The sequence below is a fragment of the Colletotrichum aenigma genome (assembly GCF_013390185.1).
Source record: "Colletotrichum aenigma strain Cg56 chromosome Unknown KSG_Cg56_contig02, whole genome shotgun sequence".
NCBI lineage: Eukaryota > Fungi > Ascomycota > Sordariomycetes > Glomerellales > Glomerellaceae > Colletotrichum > Colletotrichum aenigma.
In genome coordinates, this window is record NW_023500908.1 from 2,677,514 (window position 1) to 2,696,782 (window position 19,269).

Consider the following 19,269-nt stretch of genomic DNA (forward strand, 5'->3'; position numbering starts at 1 on the left):
ACCTAGGTAGGTACAAGGTAGCCTCCAGCTTTGCCGTCCTTCCGCACGGCAACATCGACACCCCAAGCCTGCTTCAGTTTCTGCCATTACCAACCTCCTCTCCCCACTCCACGCGTACAGTCCGATAGGGTGGGAAATCACTACCGTTGAATATCTTTTGTCCATATCGAGTCGATTTATCCAAAGAGAGACGTGGAAACCGCGCATTCGTCCTCGGTCACGAGCCCAGATCTCAAACCCTTGTAAATGAAAATCCAAACACCCAGAAAAACGCCAATGGGCAGTGACCACATTGGTTCTTGTTGCTGAATAGGAAACAGGTGGATGCCGTGCATGCTACCCTGCGCAGTAGTCGGCAGATCCTCGCAGGGATGTCTCGCAAACTGGCCCAACTGAGCTGACAAGCATGAACATCCCAGAGGAGGGTAACGTCCCCATGTGAGCTTGCCGCAATTCCGTCAAAATGCCATGTGGCTTTGCTATTTGGGTTTGAGAATGCTCTGTGTGCTGGCATGTCGTATCGTACGAGTTGGAAACACCGAAACCAGAGACGACGCGCTGTATAGTCGATCCTTGTCGTACAGCGCAAGGAGACGGAGCTGTGGGAGATGACCCAGCTCTGTACTATCCTAGTCGGCATCCAGGAGGACGGCACAGAGCTGAATCGAACTACCATCCAGAATCGTTGGTACATAGTTGGATCCTAGACCTGCTGCCTGTCGTCTGGATTGTCGGGGACAGGCACCGGAGGATCAGGTTGGGGCTTGGGGCGTGGCTTGTCACCCTCCTGCAATGGAGCAAATGCTGATGCCGTCTGCATGTTGCGGGAGATATCTTGGAGAAGGCCGCTGATACCCATGATTTGCTGCGTCTGGTTGTCCAGCCAGCACCAGTCTGGAACTAAATATGTTCCTGGGTAGGAAGGTTGAAGAGGCGCCATACGAAAGCGAGACAGAGGCCCGGTGCGGATGAGCGTTGGTTCAAATACTACAACAGCCGAGTTATCGAGGAAAACAAAGACGAACGGGATGATAAAGACCGCCATCAAGGCACGGAGGATGACCATCTGCATCTTTTTAAAGAGCTTCTTAGGGCCCTGCCTTACCTTGCCATGCCACCCCACCCCACCTTCGCCAGCCCAAGACGCTCGAGCGGCGGGAGGGATTGGATGCGGAGCTCACAGCCCTTTCGGAGGCCCTCCCAAGCTTCCAAGTTACCCGACGGTAGGGACGGGAAGGATGTTTTCTTGGTTCTCCTATGGGAATCTCTGCCGAAGGAGCACGTGGCTCGCAGCAATGAAACCTCTTGATACTTTGATCACCAGGACGAGCAAAAGACAATCGGCGGGCGCCTCCCAGGAACCCCTCATAGTCTTGCCGATATGACAGGCCCCGACCTGAAGTCTACTAGGAGTCGAGCTACGCACAGGCTCTCACCTGTCACACTTTCTTTTATATATCAGGGACATATCACGGAGGATCATGGGTACGGACAGGGATACAAAACCTGCTTGGTCCGTCCAGCTGACGATGGCCAAACACGGGACCAAATAATGAAAGACGGCAGTACACACAAGACGGTCAGTCCAGATGGCGTGTCGAGCTCGACTCTGCCGCCCTTGCGGCCTGCGCACGCGCTTCATTCGGGGTTCTTGTATCACAACAGACGACTGCCCCGCTGGCATCAGCTCAAAACGAACGCTAGGGCGCAGCGTGGGAACGTATTAGACTAGGCAGGCCGTCAAGGTTGGGTTTGGTGAGCGGCAGATCGACTAGGGCGGGGCCACTGAACGTTGGGCTTCGGCAGGGCAGTCCTGCGCCGCGGGAGATGTGCCGGAAATTGGACAGATTGGACAGGAATTTGCAGTTTTGACAGGTGTTTATCCGCTGGAGCTGAGCTTCGCTGGAAGCTGCTCGCCATTCCCGCCCCTCAACTGGAGCCGGTCATCAAGCTTTACGTCCTGAAACGACAGGGACATGAAAACGGCGACAGGATCCTATTTGGGATTGAGCGGCCCGTGAAATGGACGACAACTGCCTGAACGGGACGACATTGACCCATCCGCTTTACGCTCTCTGATATGGGGGAAACTGAGTGAAACCGGGATGCCCGTCATTCGAGACTCGTCTACGACTTATTGAGGGAGAGCCATGCTGCCACAAGACCGATTGTTGTCTCCCTGGCTAGAACCGAGCCGATTCGGCGGGTCTTGCATGCGGTAACTTGGCCCGAGAGTCACAGTCCGCAGCTCCGTTCCGGTCAATGTACCCCGCGAAAGGCCGCCCACGCGCGTCGCAAACCCCCCGTCTTTTTGCTCGCACTTACCGACTTCACATGTTGCCTCTGCCGAGAACAAATCCTTTCCGCTTGCAGCAGACACCACCGTCACGCCATTGATGCCGGAGATACGTTGAAAAACCAGTCCATGACGAACGAAATCATCTCAATCGGTCGATGAGGTCTGGCAGTCCTACGGTTGTCGTCGATCGATGATGGAGTCGGGCGCAGCAATGAAGCACGCGAGGACGGGATGTGAGGGCGGCCCGAGCGGTGGACGCGTGACCGTCACATCAGTCTGGCTGGTGTTGGTGGGATGGGACACTTTTGTTGTTGTACAAGGGGGCATGCCAATAAATTGGCAGCTGGACAATGGCTCAACGTATTCACCACCATTCTCTGCCAGGGTCGACTGCAGCCTTTAGATATCGGCAGAACCGGAATGGAGGAGTGTTCCGCGATACGGGCCACCAGCGGCAAACATGGCCGGCTGTGTGACCAAAATCATACCCTTACCGTGCCATTTGGGTCGAACACTACCTCAAAGGCATGGGGAAGTGCAACGTCGAAACACACACGGCTTGCACATCCTGGGCACCTTATGGACAGGCTTCCAAGTGCCGGAGATCTTGACGATGTCTAGCTAAACGACGCAAATGCAAAGGCCGGCAATAGGCAAAGTCAAATAGCCCGGCCTTCGTCGACGGAAATTCTGTTTCTAGCGTGCATGCCACCACTGCCTCTTCTGCTGGCATGGGGCATAGGGTGGAAGTTTCGGCGACGGGAGAACCCATCTCGAACAAGTAGGGTCTTCGTCATCAATGGCCATCATCCTCGGCCGTCGGGCCAAAGCAAGCTAGGAGAAAGGGGGAAATGGACGCCAATGTACTCCGCACCCAGTTTAGTGCCACTCAGTACAGCCGGGACCCCCACTCTCTTCTGGGAGCACTAGGAAGAGTTTGGATGCACCAGCAGAACGCACAAAGAGGGGCAAGACGGGATATCTTTGAGAAGCAATGAGGGGTATTCGGGGCGCTGCAGACATCGAGCATCCCTCAAGCAACCACACCCCGTGGCCCCCGTTCCGACCCTGTATCATGACTTGCAGCTAGGCTAACCGTGGTCTAGTCAGGCTGTGTACAGCGTACATGACCTGCACCGTCAGGGGCTGGAGAGGGGCCGCTTTTGACCGGATTCGTCGCCGGGGCTCTTGTCATTGGCCGGCTTCAAGGAGCCTCTCTTTTACCCGCGAGAGCCAGTCCGCGCCGGAGTCACTTCTGTTCTCGCTGTACGACCTTGTGCAGCGCCGGAGACGCTGGACCGACGGATTTCACAAGTCTTGGATTGCTTGCACCCGATTCTCAATTCAATGCTCATCCCCATCCCTTGCCCCGCAACGCCAGAACACCAGCGGGCACCCCGCAACCCAATGCGCAAATGCATGTGAGGGCGGAAGAAGATTGAGCGATCCAGCAACAATTGAGCCTCCTGACTGGCTGCGGCCCTCAACATGATGCTCGTGAAACCTTGGACAACCTTGGGAAGCTCGGCACATGTTGATGTCAGACGGCTTACCCCTCCTCTTCCGTACAAGAACACCTGGAGTTGTCCCCGATGCTTCGCTTGTTCTGGTACACTCTCTTCTCTCTCTTCACAATCACAACCACCAACCACCCCGACCAATTAGTGCGAACTGACGGTCTGACCACTCGATACACCAGCCTTTCTACTTGTAATATACACCTTAGCCTTGGGGACACAAAAAGCTTTGTTTTGATCCCTAAAATTTCTTTTTCACGCATTTTCATCCAGTGTCTTGCATTCTTCGGACCAGACCCCCACGTTGGTGATGTCCCACCCTCAACATGTGACGACGCGACTGACCCAACAATCAGGAACCACAGTCCGAGCGACCGCACCCTGTTCGTTCGACATCTAGACGAGACGACTGACGACCGGCCTCGTCTTCGACTTCAAAATCTTTCACAACCATGGCACCACTCACGCCCCATTGGACCCAGCCGTCCCACCCGGACATCCAGGATGTTATCAAGGCGAGCGAAACTGAGTTTCTCACCAAGAGCTTCTCCAAGGTTGCTCTGCCGCCCTTTGCAGTCTATGCAAAGATGTCTTTCCCGCCTTGCAACTTGGCAGATGAGCCAACATACGCGACCGTCCAGTGCGGCAAGGACAAACACCTCAACCTCAACAGCGACCTGCTGTACATCAACCACTCCTGCGAACCGTCTCTAGTCAGTCATCTTCCTGGGCCCTCCCGCCAGGTCCCCAGAACCGCGAGCACGGACAGGCAGGGTCATCCTGGGAATATGTGAGATTGACAGGTGCTATTTATAGATCTTCGACACGGGCAACTTTAACGTTCTGGCTGGCCCGAAAGGACTCCAGCCAGGTGACGAACTGACTGTGAGTTTGATTGACATCCGCCACATTCTATCCCGAGACCGAGAAAACCCCCTCGTTCCGCGAAACCAGAACCTCACTCATATACCTGGTCATCACTTCCGTACTAACCGGACCACAGTTCTTCTACCCCTCTACGGAGTGGCACATGGCCCAGCCCTTCGACTGCTTCTGCGGCACCCCGTCTTGCCGCGGCCGCATCGCCGGCGCACGCGACATGCCCCGCGCCCAGCTCGAAGGCCTCTGGCTCAACGGCCACATCCGCGAGCTCCTCGACGAGCGCGACTCTGGTCGCTCTGGAAATGACGACCCGACCGCCCAAGCGCTGAGAGACGCGCTCAAGGCCGCTGAGCGCGTTGTTGAGGCAGCCCGCTCCGCTCTGAGGACCTACACCGAGTCATCCTCCGCCGGTGGCAACAACGCCCCACAGCAGGCGCAGGCGACCAAGAACGGCGTCAACGGATCCAAGGCCAATGGCAGCAGGAACGGGGCGAGTGCCCGAGAGCTGGGCGGCGAGTTGGGTGGTGACACGACTGCGTAGATGCGGGCCGGTAGCGGAAAGGTGGCCCGCTGAAAGCGTGGGGAGGCAACTCAACTTGTCTTGCGCACACTGGATCTGAACTGAACGTTTTCCCCCTGTTTCTCTTTCCTTGCGAATTCAACATCTCGCTTCTCATATCTAAAACGATGTCAATTGAATTTAGGAACCGAAGACGAGATGGGCTGGGTTAGAAAATCGTAAAAAATGGGGATAAAACAGAGGATGATTTAGACAATAGACAAGCCATCAGCCCCCATTCGACACATTGCTACAGAGGCATCGTTCCGTGATTTTTCTGGATTTCTTCACTCGATTCTACACGAGAAAATGACACTCTTAAACTCCAGTGATATGCCCGACCAGAAACCAACGGGGAAAAAAACACACAGCATCACACGCAATCCTGGCACCCCTGACGCCTGTACTACCGTACTACTACAATCGACGACAGCGTAATCATCAACACTGTCTCATTTTCCCTCTTTTCATTCGCTCAGGTGACGCGACGGCCCTTTGGCAATCTTAGTCGCGATCAAGCCAGCGGTCCCCCAAACTCTGCCTCCGTCCCTTCTCGCTGCCAACGCCTCCGGCATATTGGCTCTCGCTATCCTCCCATTCCTTCCTCTCCACGATCCTCCGCGCCAGGAACGCCCTCGCAAACTTCCACGCCTCCGTGTCCGCCAGGTTCCACGCCTCGATGGCGCTGCGCACGGCGAGGTCCTTGGGGTCCTTGGTCTTGCCCATGTCCCGCGCGCGCTTTAGCAGCGGCGGCTCCTTCTCGAGCTCCTCCTCGGAGGCGACGGGGCCATCGGCCGGGTCGTGCTTGGGCTGCGGGCGGCGCTCGGGGCCGGGGACGGGGGTCTCGGAGGTGCCGTCGGTGGCGTTGTGGGGAATGGCGAAGCCAAAGTGCCAGTCGAGGTCCTTGGGCAGGTCCTTCTCGGCGGTCAGCCAGAGGGAGTGGGCCGTAGCGAACTCGCCGGCGACGGCTTCCTTGAAGCGCAGGATGCGGGGCTCGGAGCCGATACCGACGCCCATCAGCTCGGTTGTGATGGCAGTCAGCCAGGCGTCGCGGTCGGACTTGCGGCGGATCCAGGGGATCTCGATGTTGTCGTTGAGATTCGTGAGGAGGACGGTGGTATACGGATGCGGGACGGTGCCGATCGTGTAGAGGGTTGTCGTGTTGCGGTAGCGCGGGGGCGTGGCGATGTGCATGGATTGGGCGGGCACGCAGGGCTTGCACTTGGGGTTGTTGGGCGGGCAGGAGCCGGGCATCGGGGACTCGGGGCACATGGAGAGGTCGTCGGCGAGGTGCCAGGCATTGTCGATGAGGTGTGTCATGTGCTGCGGCAGGGGCTTGAGGACGGCGATGCCGTCGGAGAAGACGTTCTGCCAGGTCGTGTGCAGATGGGCGTTGATGAGCTGTTTCAGGCCCTTGAGACCGGCGGCGCGGTCACCGGCGATGGCCTCGGCCACCTTGGGGTATTTGTCTTGAATGATGTCGACGTCGTAGTAGGCGATGGCTTTGGGAAAGTTGTCAATCTTGAAGGTGTCCTCGGACGCAGCAGCGACAAAGTCCTTGGTCTCCTTGAGCTTGGAGCTGGCCATGGTGGCCTTGATGGCGGCAGTGACGTCCTTCTCAGCGCCGGCGAAGAGGCCGTTGCCCAGGTTGTTCCAGCGGGTGAGCTGGGGGTACTCGCCGCGGCGGAGGTAGGCGATGAGGGGATCTTCGTGGGAGCCCATGGGAAGGGTGGTGTGATATGCGAGCAGGCCGCCGCGCATGTTGTCCCAGGCAAGCCAGCGCATCATGTCGGTCTTGAGATCGGCGTCCATCTCCTTGTTGCGCTGGAGCTCGTCGTAGAGGGGGTTCTTCATGGCCTCGGCAGCGGAGAGGATGATGGGCTTGAAGCCACGGGCCCACCAGGCACGGCGCCAGGTGAGGAGGAGCTCGCTCTCGGCATCCTTTGCATCGGCGGGCTTCTTGATGGTGGTATCGTAGTAGCAGTAGATTGGCGGGCGGGTCTTAAGGGGCGGGAGGAGAGAGCGCTCCTCGTCGAGGGTCAGGGAGGAGGAGAAAGGAACGGAGAGCCACTTCCAGTCGGCCCACCAGGAGGACTCGCCATAGGTGTCGTTCTGCTGGCGCGGGGGTGCGTGGGATGGTGTGCGGAAGGGGTTGAGGCGGCTGGTGGCGGAGAAGGGGTTCTTGATGGCGGCCGGGATGGAGAACTTGTGATCGGTGTACTTGCTCAGGCTCGGGCCGGAGGGAATGGTGCTCGGCAGGGTGAAGAGGAGGGAGAAGACGGCGAAGATGGAGATTGAGACGAGGAGGAATGAGATGCGTCGTGTGCCGAAGCGGGGGAGGGGACGGCCGAATATCATGTGTTGCTTCGGCATGATGGGCGAGGTCTCGCGGCCGGCTCAGCGGCGGAAGCGGCGGCGGTGAGAGAGTGAGCTTGGCAGAGCGCCGGGACCCGGTGGGATGATGGGTTCGATTGAGGCTATTGTCGGCCGGTCGATTCGGGTCGGAGAGGGTCAAGCTTAGTTGGGAAAAGAGGTGGACATTGACAGGGAGCTCTGATGAGGGCCAAGCCAATTAGACGGACAATTGGCTTCTGCGGATGGCAAAGAAATACGAAGGCTAATTGGTTGGTTTGGGAAAGAAGAGAAAACGCAAAAAATCTTAAACGAAGGAAAAGGGAGCTTCGAAGGGAACTTTGAGGAGGAGGAGGAGGAGGAGCGAAGGCACGCGATCGTGAGAAAATTGAGCTGACGACTTATCATCGATAAACGTCCTTTCATCCCTTTTTTCCTGGCTGGGGGTCCCGTCGCTGACGACGGCAAGGTACTGGAGTCTGGACACGGTAGGCGGCAAGGGGAACTCGGCACAGCATCTATCTGAACCAACCAACCAAGGAGCTGCTGGGCAAAAGTGTCATCCGTCATCCCGCGCCCCAAAGGCCTGGGCGCGTTTTCAGTGCTGCAGGGATTTGTACCTACCTTAGTCGTGTGGTGTGGCTTGACAGCTTGCGTAGCTTCCCGATAAGGGCGGGTCAGTGGCTCGTGGCTCAGGTACAGTGTGGCTGGTGGATCATCTGGGGGGCCGTCCCTCTTTGTCTCCATCTCACCTCCACATCTCCAGACCTGCTTGGAAACTCCAGTGTCCTCCTGTTGTTGATGATACGGTCAGAGCAGATGCAACTCAACATGACTGCGTCCCACCCCATCACTTTACTTTTTCCGCTACAGATGAGAACTTCTCGTGTTGTCTACATTGGCCCTAGCGGTTAAGTTCGTGTTGCTGTAGTCCAGCGGCACAGCATCCAATTTCAGTCCAGCATGGTCTTTAGCCATTGAACGGCCCCGGAAGGCCATCGTTGGATGCAACCCTCGCTTCTAACCCCATGCCAAATGTCCTGTCTCTATGGAATGGTGTCTTCTTTAGGTCTAGTCAAGGCAGACAGGAGATGAGCTTAAAACCCCCCGCGAGGGCCTAATTTGCACCTTATGAGGCCCGATCCGCCCCTCTCTTGATCCTCTTGATTGTTTTCCTTCTCTCAGGAATCATCCACCATGCTGTCGCATCGCCAGCACTGGCTCGGCCAAGTGCTGCTGGGCCTGCTGTGTTTCTGCATAACTCCCACTCGCGGTGACTACTTCACTAACCCCGCGAGCTTTGAACTCGACCAGACGGGGGCCCAAATCACCACTCAGAACCTCAACACGACGTATAAGCTTGGCCAAAAGGTCCAACTCACTTGGGTTGTTCCGAATGTGCCGTACATATCTCTTGTTTTGGTGCACTGGGGAAAGGATGAGGGCGTTCCAGTGGCTTCATTCATAAGTAAGTTATTTTAACCTTTTCGTTTTCCTTTCGGCTAACACACAGCAGCCAACAACCGCAACCAGGGTTACTATACTTGGTTTGTCGGAGAGAGCGACGGTCTCACAGAAGGATCAATAAAGAGTAACCCAAACTTTGCGCTGAGGATCGTCGATCCGACCGGGAACTACACCAAGACGGGCGACCCTCCGGGCTTCATCGACAACGAACTTCAAAGCAGGGGTTTCGTCATCAAGAGCAAGGCAGAAACAGAGGCCAAGGCCTCTTCAGCCAGCCTGTCCATAGGCGCTGTTGCTGGTATTGCCATTGGATCATTCGCAGTTGGCGCGCTTGTGGTACTTGCGGTGTGGTGGTTCTGGCTTCGGAAGGGACGCTCCCATTCCAGCCACGACGATATCCGCCATCATCTGGCACCTGCGATGCGCCACGACTCGGCCTATGCAAGCCCAAACTCCTCGGGAGACCACATGTTCCAGGCCCATAACCCCCACGGATCTTCTCATCTATCGCATCAAGTCAGCAACGTAAGCCCCATTAGCCCGACGCGTCGGCATACGCCCCCGCCGTCATACCCATCTCCGATCGACGAGCATCGGTCGCCCATGACGGAGCTCTCTGGGACGCGAGAACCCCAAGAAGTCTCGTCGGTCAGCATCAACTACCCAAATGAACTTGCTGGGTCCCATCGACGTTGAGACCAGGGAAGCAATTTATCTTATTTAGGTGTGGAACGGTGTAAGTGAGGCGTAGTGCTCTGCTGAGAGCGGACATACTACAAGCTGAATTGATCCTGTAAATAGAGGTCTACTTCGGATAGTTATGATGTCCGCCGCCATCTTTCTAATTAATTAATATTTACAACTGAAACCATCCATCGTGGATCTTCGTCGTCTGAGTTTGTCCCACGTCGGCGTCAGATCTCATACATACCAATGCCTGAATCCATATTTTCCTCAACGCATTGAGCAAAAGCTCTAAGCTCTGGGATCATTTTCAGTATCAAGTCCTACCGGACGTGTAAATGAAAGCGCATTTTTGAAGTTGGAACAATGCCCTAACACAGATCCGGCACATCTCTGCCAAATTTGGAGTCCACCTGCCCCACAATTGTTAGGCCCTTTATGGCCTCCATTGGAAGACACTGGAAATCCATGACTCTACGCCAACCTCACTCGTCACTCACTCTCTTGAACCTCGTCACCAACTTCCTCAAAACCCGCACCCCTGCAATGACAGACGCCCAGCCCGAAATGAAGATCGATCCCGCCAGAGCAAAGGCGCTCGTTTCGCAGCTGCAGGCTGTGCAAGAGCGCGTCACTGCCGTTGCAGCGGGCCGCAATGTGAGTTTCCCGCGGGGTGTCATATCCCCCGCCAAATCAGGAATGAAAAGTCGCTGACAAGACGATGACAAGGTCCGCTTGGTGGCCGTATCCAAGTTGAAGCCGGCAAACGACGTCCTCGCGCTTCACCAGGCCGCGCCACCGCAGCTTCACTTCGGAGAGAACTACGCGCAGGAGTTGGGGCAGAAGGCGGAGCTTTTGCCGAGGAGTATCCAGTGGCACTTCATCGGCGGCTTGCAGTCTAGTACGTTGACCTATTTCCTTTGTACGACATCTCATCATCTCTCGTAGTGAGACAACTTTTTTTTAAAATCGAAGTGAAAGGAAGACTGAGAATAAATGAGACGGACTGACACAGCGCAACAGCCCACGCCAAGAAGCTCGCCAAGATCCCAAACCTCTTCTGCGTGTCATCCGTCGACACCCTCAAGAAGGCCCAGCTCCTCAACACCTCCCGTGCAGAGCTCATCGCCTCCAGCCCGGACGCCGCGCCCCTCGGCATCCACGTCCAGGTTAACACCTCGGGTGAGGAGTCCAAGTCCGGCGCGTCCCCCGGCGAGGAGACGGTCGCTCTCTGCCGCGCTGTCGAGAACGACTGTCCGTCGCTGAGACTCTTGGGCCTGATGACGATCGGCGCCATCGCGCGGAGCAAGGCGACGACGCTCGAGAACGAGAACGAGGATTTTCTGTGTTTGAGGGAGCAGAGGGATCTGGTTACCAAGGAGCTGGGGCTTGAGAGGGAGCTGGAGCTGAGCATGGGTATGAGTGAGGACTTTGAGGGAGCCATTCGACTGGGGAGCGGGGAGGTCAGAGTTGGAAGCACGATTTTTGGAGAGAGGGGGCCAAAGAGTGACGCCAAGGTGGTGGTTTAGAGAAGTGGGCTCGCACTTGGTGGCGAGTTACGGCTTGGTACAGCATACAATGCGACGCTTAGACTTTCTCTTTTCTTGCTCCCTTTCCCTTGGTCAGCGGCTCTATCCATATAAGTGGGTTTTGCTAATACGTCTCTCGTAAATAATAGTCTTGGGGGCCTTTTTGGTAGATCCCCAATGATCTTCTGCGCAGAGTGTGTAGGACTCCGTGATGTTTCAAAGACTGACCGTTTCAATGGCCGATGAAGTGTCAGGTGTGGACAGCAATACCGCAATACACGACTTATGCAACTAGATAATACAGTTCTCCTCTCAAGTATGACCGATAACATACCCATTCTGCAAAGATCCGAGTGCAAACACTAATGTTATGGTAGCTAGGATCTCGTGTAACAGCCCGCCGCATAATGACTGGGACTGGGTCATTGTCCTGTGGTTTTGTACTTAAAAACACTCTATTTGGATGTTTTTGGCAGCCGGGACGTCCTAGGTAATGGAAGTCGTGTGTGTGGGTGTACAGCCGCTGATATATGCTGTGCCTGGATAGCCGAAAGTGAATGGTTTCCTATTTTCAGAGAACAATCAGTAGAAACGCCTTCTTTTGACCAAAGGGGCAGTCGCGATGGATAACTGAGGTGAACTCACTGACTCACCACCCGCAGGGTATTGAACACCCTCGTAGGTCGCTGGGAAACATCCTTCGGGGAAAGAATCTGCTGGGGGGAACGTTTCTGGATGGCTCCATTCCTCCCTTTCCCATTTTCAGGTGCAAGAAAGAGTCATAGATGTGAGTAGCTGAAAGTTTGCGAATGACGCAAGTAGATATATTGGAAGTAAATGTCATCATATCACGTCACATTATAGATGAAGATAAACAACAAACAAATTCGTGATAATAGAGTATGTTGTGCGTTATTGGTCTTCCTTGGAAGGCCCTATCGTTCTCATTAGTCATGTCGCACGTCTCCGTCGTCTCCGTCGTCTCCGTCGTTCCCGTCGTTCCCGTCGTTCCCGTCGCCTCCATTGTCTCCACCCGTCTTTCTCCATCTCTCTTCTTCTTCCTCGTCTCTTCACGTCTCTCGGAGACTCTTACTTGCCCGAGATGGTTGCGACCATTCTGTCGAAACAGCCAACGAGACTGTCGACATAAATGCCGCTATCAGAGTGGCTGAATCCGGTCTTTATCTCTTGGCCGATCTGACTGAACGGGGCCGGCGACCCAACAACAGTCGCCAAGGAAAAATCGACGCTCTCAGCATCGTATGTACCATCCATCAGGACGTGGAGGTATCGCCCCAACGTTATGACATGCTCCCTGGTTCTTTCGATGCACAGCTTTGTATGTTTGCGCATCTCGGTAACACGGTGAATGCCTTCGAGGTCCAATTGCAGATTGGCGAGCGCATCCAGGCGAACACGAGCCTGGGCAGTCACCTCATCCAGGGGCTTAGTCGTGAAGAATTCAACTATGAAGCTGGGATCGGGATGGTCTTTTGATAGCAGTTTCCTGATGAATGGCATGTTTCCCTGCTTTATCTCCGGCTTCGCGTCGTGCATGCCGAAGATCAGAATCAGAAGATCTTTGAGGTACTTCTTACATGCATCGACAGTATTAAGCAAACCTTGCTCATTGGATTTCTTCGTGCGTTTGTCAGCTGTCGATCCCTGGTTGCAAGGCGTCTTCTTTTCCAAGCATTGGTTGCAAGAATTGGCGCCCGTCTCGGTCTTGCATGTTAGATGCGACTTTCTGCACGAATCGCAGGCACGTTGGCCGATCTTCCTGCCGTTTTTGTTGCCAGTTTTCTTGCCCCCGGCCTTTTTCACCCTGTTGCCCGCAGTGTTGGGCTTGAGGGCTTCAGGGACGATGAGAGGCTGAGGTGGGGCACCCACCCCGAAGTTGTTGTTGCTGATGCCCTTGTCGTCGCCGTTGCCCTCATCGTTGCCGTTGCCCTCGTTGTTGCCGTTGTTGTGAAGCTCAGCCGAGTTGACGTACTGGGACTGGCTGGGCTGGCTGGGCAAGGTGTTGGTAACATTCGATTGGTAGTTACCGTAGGGGTAGTATGGGGAGTTGAAGCGGGGCAGCTGGGAGCAGGGCTGTGAGTGGACGGGAGCTTGCTCATTGTCAACTCTCATGTCTCGCTCAAATCCCAAGAGGTTGTTGGGGCCCAAAGTATTCGTAGTGAAGGAGTCCATCTCTTCTCGGGAGAGGCGGCGAGAAAGGTCGTCGTAGTTGGCCTTGGGGAGGGCCTGTGAGTAGAAGGAAGCCTGGTCATTGTTCACCCCGTCAGTAGCGTTAGCTACCATGCCTTGCTCGGGGTTGCTGGGCGGCAACTCGATTCCGAGTTCTTCGATGAGCGCCTCGTATAAGGCTTGACCCTCCGGATCTGCGGGGGTGTCAAAGGGGTGATAGTCCTCTTGGTTGACGGCCCACTCCATGCCAGACTGCTCGTTCTGAATCTGGTAATTCATTGCTTCGATATGTCGGTAGAGTCAGGGGGTGTATGTAGTATTGCCCGCTGATTAGGCCACACGGGGTAAAAGGGGGGAGGGCTAGAAGTAAAAGTGTGTATAAACCGAACACGTTTGTACGGTTTATTCAGACGAATGGAAGGGCAGTGATCTATCGTGAAGATGATGGAAGACTAGAGAGAATCTGACCTATCGTTACGAGGATGCAGAGGAGGGAAGAAACAAGGCAGACTACTCGAGCTGCGAGATTTGCTCTATATACTGTGACACTAGGAACCTCTCGAGCTTTTGGCATATAGGTTTACAGACCTTTCAACTCTCAACAGCCATTTCACACCTGGAAGTTGTCTGGTGATTCCCCCGATGACTCTGGCTAGTTGCCACCCCATTTGGGTTGACCACATTGCACCTTCTATGTTCACGACTTGAGGCTTCACGACGCCGCCCAGTTGAGTTTACAGTCCGTACTGAAGAAGATCAAAGGGGTTTTGAAGCTCGATGAGGATGTGGCATTGGCAGCTGCGCACCAATGACGAGGGCACGACCTGCTCCATAGCCATCCATGCGCGGCTATCCTCTGGAGTACTTCATCTGTACCCGGCTGAAAAATACCAAATGGCCCCAGATATCTGATATCAGCAGATATTTTGTTCGGGACCTGGGTAGACAATAATACGGGCGAGTGAGTAAGTCTTGAGCCTGTTGGCCATGAGTTGGGGCATTGCTGGCGAGCGAGACAGTGTAAGCAACACGATAAGATGCTGAAGGTTTGTAGGGGAAAGCTTGACGACGCCAGAGAAGCAAAAAGAAGCGCTGAAGAGGTTTTCTGCCGGTGTGGATGGGTAAGAATTGCAGAAAATGACGGTGTTATGCGCATATCAAGTCGACTTACACGCCTGCCTAGGCACCAGGGTTTACCGAATTGTCAGGGTGGACAGGCAATTTTTCGGGTTCCGTCACAATTCTCAAAAACCTCACTACAGACTCGATTGGAATGCTATCAGTCTGGTTCAAATTGGATGGGCAGTCGCGAGCAATTGAGAACATCCAGTGGTTTCTGCCGAGCGATGTCGTCGAAATTATCGGGGCGCTGCGCTTACATTGGAATCAGGGGCAGTCAGGCACTGGTAACGAGAGCCAGGGGAGCGATCAACCTGATTGGGCTGCTGGACGCCCTCGCACGGGTGTTCCTGGAAAAATCGGGGACATGTGCGTCCGCGGAAATTTTTAAGGTTCCCCGCAAGCCATCTCCGCCAGGCACCCTTGTCCGTAAAACAACGACATGTGGTTTACAAGCCAGCAGGATAGGAGTGTAAGTGGCCGTAAATGAGCGTCCAGCGCCTCTCAAGGCCATCAATTGGCGAATAAAACGTCACAATGTGAGTCAAGTGCGCATCTGAATCTTTTCCGACAAGGTGTACAGCGCGAGCTTGGTGGCGGTGCACTGCTTTGGCCCTCCTGTTCTGCCTGCCCAGGATGCTCCCCGGGTGTGAAGGGGCCGAAATTTCATGCCTGGGAGACGATTTCAACCCTTTTGGTGTTCTTTTCGCAATCACCCCGTAGTACTATCTGGGTCATCGAAGAAGCGTCTGGAAGAGAGAGAGGGAGAGAGAGCACATCCGGGTTGGTGCCGCACTACCGAAGACGGGACGCCCTCTCCTCTCCCCTACCTTTCGAGACTGCGAAGAGAGACTGAGAAATATGATATTGGTAGACAGATAGTGTACATGAAAAGGACAAGGTAGGATTATGCGTCGGTCGCGATCAAGGAATGGGCATAACGGCTGTTGGACGATGGCTGGATGTCTGCAGACTCTCAGGGGGCGTTTATATCCTGCTAGCTTGACCACGGGTTTCTTCTAAAAGAGAGCAGTGTATCGATAGTTTTGATACTCGCATTGATTCCATCTTGATGGCAAGCGTCTGGACGGCTGTCAATTGCAACGCCTGCGCTGGGTCAATGCGAACGAAGGATCCAAGGAGTCGCTGCCCAGCCAGGTTGAGCGACCCATCCAATTGACAAACTGACGCTGTGTATCTGTCGCTGGTGTTATTTGTTATCATTGGAGAGGTCGTGCTATGGGAGGGAGGTGGGGCTTCAGTCTACCAGTGTCTGTTTATGTGGGATGCGATCACAGCAGTTCATCTTCAGGGGTAGATATCACAACACAAGTGACGCTCAAACCCAGTTGGATATCAGCACAAATAATAGATCTAACGCAGTACATCTCAAATTCGATTGCCGCGAAACAAAATGAAATGCGACAGCAATGTAAAAGGTCAAGAATAGCAAAAGAGTTCACCCACCGGTGTGGGCTAATCTCTGGTGCACAAGCCGGGAATTTTCGATCGATCGGTAGTTTTTGCCTGTCGTCGCGTAGGCTCGAACCCATATCCTCCACACCACCCTCCTTGATCCTAAACCTCACACCATTGTGCCAGCGGCCAAGGCGTCCCTTGACCGCTGACGAACGAGTTGGTCCTGCGTTGATCTATATGCCTCCGGATCCTGCTTTTGCTATAGTTCGTATGGTCCGCTGTGGTCGCGGTTGACGCGATTCTTTGTGTTGTGCCCTCACCTTACGCGACTGCCTGGCCGGGGGCCCACGTGCTCTCTCAGCTACCACGTGAGGCGATCGCGAAGCTGCGAGTATTGCAGCGTTCTCTGCTGGTGTCTCTGTAGTATTTGAAGCTGACGATATTATCCTCCCTCTTCGGCCTGAAGTTTTCTTTCTCGCGCATTTTCATCTCACCGCAATGCCGGGCCACTTACTTGCCATTGCCCGTGCTCTTTGCTTGGGAATCACCCACGCCCCGAGAGAAAACAACAACTAGACACAGCCACAAAATTCACCTGGAAACTTTGATTTTCATTCATCTGACCCAATCTTTCTGCCCATCTCACTCACCCTTATGAATTTGAGTCTATCGTGACAGCTCCTCACACGTCCCCTTTCGCAGCCCTCCTTCCTCTCTGCCACCCCTACCTCTCGCCCACCCCCCTACCTGTCAGGTTTCTCCCACACGCCCCTGAACTTACACCCCACCCTACCTGTTGGCTCCTGCACAGTCTACCTTGCCTCACTTTGGTTGCACACCCGGCGCACACCCTTCCTTTCTTCCAACTGTCCGTAGCACTGTGAACAAAAGTCAGTTGGAGGCACCGCGGTGGTGTGCGCAGCGAGTCAAGACCGCTCCTGCCTTGCTCGGCAGTCGGAACCCAATGGCTCCTGAGCTGTTGCTGGAAGTGAATCATCCACCTGAGGTACGTAGGTGCTATGGTCAGAGGAGCCGTGACTGCCTCAATTCTGAAAATCTCGCTCATTCCTGGCTTCATCCTGGCCCCTTCCCAGCACCGCGCTGACAATGATAGGACACAAGAAGGACCTTGCTGCTCACCAATCAGTTTGACACCAAGGTCATGGACGCAAAAGATTCGCTATTCAGCAAAGTGTGGTGACCTGTGGAGAGGGAAGGTGGGTTGGGCAAGTACCTGCTGCGTACGGTTCTTCCCGATAACTTCCATGGACCATCTTCACTTGGCCTACACCGAAAGATCTGAACTCTATACACGGGTGAAAATTTGTTCTTACTCAGCGGTAGACTTGAGAACTTTCTAGAGATACCTGGCAAAGCTGGTCCGGATACGGAAGCATACGGCAGCGCTCCAGGTGCTTCGTATGAGTGGCATTCCCGAGGTTTCCATTGCGACAAAGTTTCAGTACCATACCTAGGTACCTAGGTAGCAGACGAGGTGAGGTGTTTGAGAAATGCCATTGCCTGAGAAACTAGGTGGACGACAGTTTTGCTGCCACAGGTCACCGAACGCCATACCGATAGTGGGAGGCACTTGAAGGAAGACATCGTCTTCGTATTTCGTGCTGCGACTTAGGTAGCTGATCAATTAGTGTCCAAATGTCGCCAAATCCTGTCCTTAGGGGATGGATAGTGTGTTGCAAAAGTACGAGCCATGCAGAAGGAGCCGATGTCTTCAGAACAGCAGCGACAGCAAGCCTAAATGGCACAGCCAAATTACCAGCCGCCCCATAGGGGATGTTCAGCCTCGGAATCGTAGCCGCACCATCTACGGCCTTCGTTTGGCGAGGAAAGGTACCGGTATCGGTGGCTGTGGTACCAGGGAGGGTACCTGAGAAGCTGCTGGGTGAAGAGGTGGTGCCTCGGTAGATCAGGCGAGGGCGAAGACAACCCCTGGCGGAGGCACCTTGCCAGCTTGACTTGCCCAGCCCACTGTATGGTTTATCAAGGAGTGAGTCGCTTGCCCTTCCGAATCCCAGATAACTAGCTCGCAGTTACTGGGCGTGCATGGCTGAACACGTTAATCTCTAAGTGCAAAATCCTACGTTGGGTTTTTTTCATAGGATTGACCCAGGGCCCTGGCTTTGATCCGAACTTTTTGACCTTTTTTTCGTTTTCTTTTTTCTTGTTACTTTTTCACCTTTTCTTTTTGCTGATTCCAGGTCGATAGACAGCGATTGTGAACTGAGAGAGAGGTAAGAGCACTTGGGAGACCATCGTTTGGACGGACGGCTGGGCAGACAATCTGACTCTGGCGAGCGGGCATACGATTCTAATGGGCTGCGTAAGTAGTACGGAGTTTGTAGGACGAGTGTCACCTGGATCTTCATTAGCCCACATACCTTACTTTTCACCTAAAGGTGACTTACAGCCACGGTCTGACGAGGCCCCTCGTAGTACAGAGTGCAACTCAAGAAGTGATCCCCAGTTCCGAAGGCTCGGGTGACGCCGGAATGACACTTACTGAGCTCGCGTGTGCCACAGTTTTCGCACTTGCTAGCTCACCCATGGCGAGAAAGAGGGCAGAGAGCAAAAAGGGTTGATGAAAGGCTGACTTCCCGATCTGAAGACAAGCAGATCTCGTGAGACAGAAGGAAGGATCTGTCTGGGTACAGAAAAATGGCCGCCTGAAGTATGTTACCTCAAAGGCTACACACACTACATGTTGTCAGTGAGCGACTCGATATCCCGGAAACGAGTCCACGGTAGGTAGCATGGTAGCTAAGTAAGAAGAGAGATATATTGCCATTAAGTTCCGAAAAAGCAGATTCAATTGTGCTGGGTTCAGTCTGTAACCAGCTCTGTTTGCTGTGCCGTTCGGCTGCATCCTGGGGATGGTGTTGAACTGTGCAGTACGTTAGCTAGAGCAGATGTTCAAGAGCTACCGAGTACTTTAATGCAACTTGAAACGCTTTTGTTCGGTGGTTGAAGTTTGGAATGCCATGAATGTCATCTCAAAGAATAGGCACCTCGCCTCATCCCCAAGAGCTGTGTACTGTGGTGAGCTTCATGAAGCTATCACGAGAAATATGGGTCAACAGCGTTGATAGAGTTGCGGGAGTCGGTCCGCGAAGACGCAGGGATGCAGATAGTTGGCATTGAGTGGCGCCAGGCGGTGCCACCTGGGTCATACCGAGGTCCATCGAAGACTGATGGAAGCCGACGATATGCGGCCAAGCTCTTGGGCCCCAGCTC

At 54.4% G+C, this 19,269-nt stretch overlaps 5 protein-coding genes across 5 annotated transcripts; 3 read left to right on the forward strand and 2 right to left on the reverse strand.

The window, feature by feature from the left end:
• Positions 1-4,268: 4,268 nt before the first annotated feature.
• On the forward strand, positions 4,269-5,239 carry ash1 (Histone-lysine N-methyltransferase ash1; the record flags this gene model as incomplete). The annotated part of the gene is made up of 3 exons (XM_037318040.1): positions 4,269-4,529; positions 4,633-4,701; positions 4,820-5,239. The coding sequence occupies 3 exons, from the start codon at positions 4,269-4,271 to the stop codon at positions 5,237-5,239; spliced, it is 750 nt and encodes a 249-aa protein (XP_037183742.1).
• Positions 5,240-5,761: 522 nt separating this feature from the next.
• Positions 5,762-7,630, reverse strand: CGCA056_v002784 (uncharacterized protein; the record flags this gene model as incomplete). Its single annotated transcript, XM_037318041.1, has 1 exon — positions 5,762-7,630. One exon carries the CDS (start codon positions 7,628-7,630, stop codon positions 5,762-5,764), a length of 1,869 nt encoding a protein of 622 aa, XP_037183747.1.
• Positions 7,631-8,806: 1,176 nt separating this feature from the next.
• CGCA056_v002785 (uncharacterized protein) lies at positions 8,807-9,772 on the forward strand (the record flags this gene model as incomplete). Its single annotated transcript, XM_037318042.1, has 2 exons — positions 8,807-9,077; positions 9,126-9,772. The coding sequence occupies 2 exons, from the start codon at positions 8,807-8,809 to the stop codon at positions 9,770-9,772; spliced, it is 918 nt and encodes a 305-aa protein (XP_037183748.1).
• A 555-nt stretch (positions 9,773-10,327) lies between these two features.
• CGCA056_v002786 (Pyridoxal phosphate homeostasis protein) lies at positions 10,328-11,289 on the forward strand (the record flags this gene model as incomplete). Its single annotated transcript, XM_037318043.1, has 3 exons — positions 10,328-10,417; positions 10,490-10,661; positions 10,784-11,289. The coding sequence occupies 3 exons, from the start codon at positions 10,328-10,330 to the stop codon at positions 11,287-11,289; spliced, it is 768 nt and encodes a 255-aa protein (XP_037183745.1).
• Positions 11,290-12,378: 1,089 nt separating this feature from the next.
• CGCA056_v002787 (uncharacterized protein) lies at positions 12,379-13,422 on the reverse strand (the record flags this gene model as incomplete). The annotated part of the gene is made up of 1 exon (XM_037318044.1): positions 12,379-13,422. One exon carries the CDS (start codon positions 13,420-13,422, stop codon positions 12,379-12,381), a length of 1,044 nt encoding a protein of 347 aa, XP_037183746.1.
• Between the last annotated feature and the right edge of the window lie 5,847 nt (positions 13,423-19,269).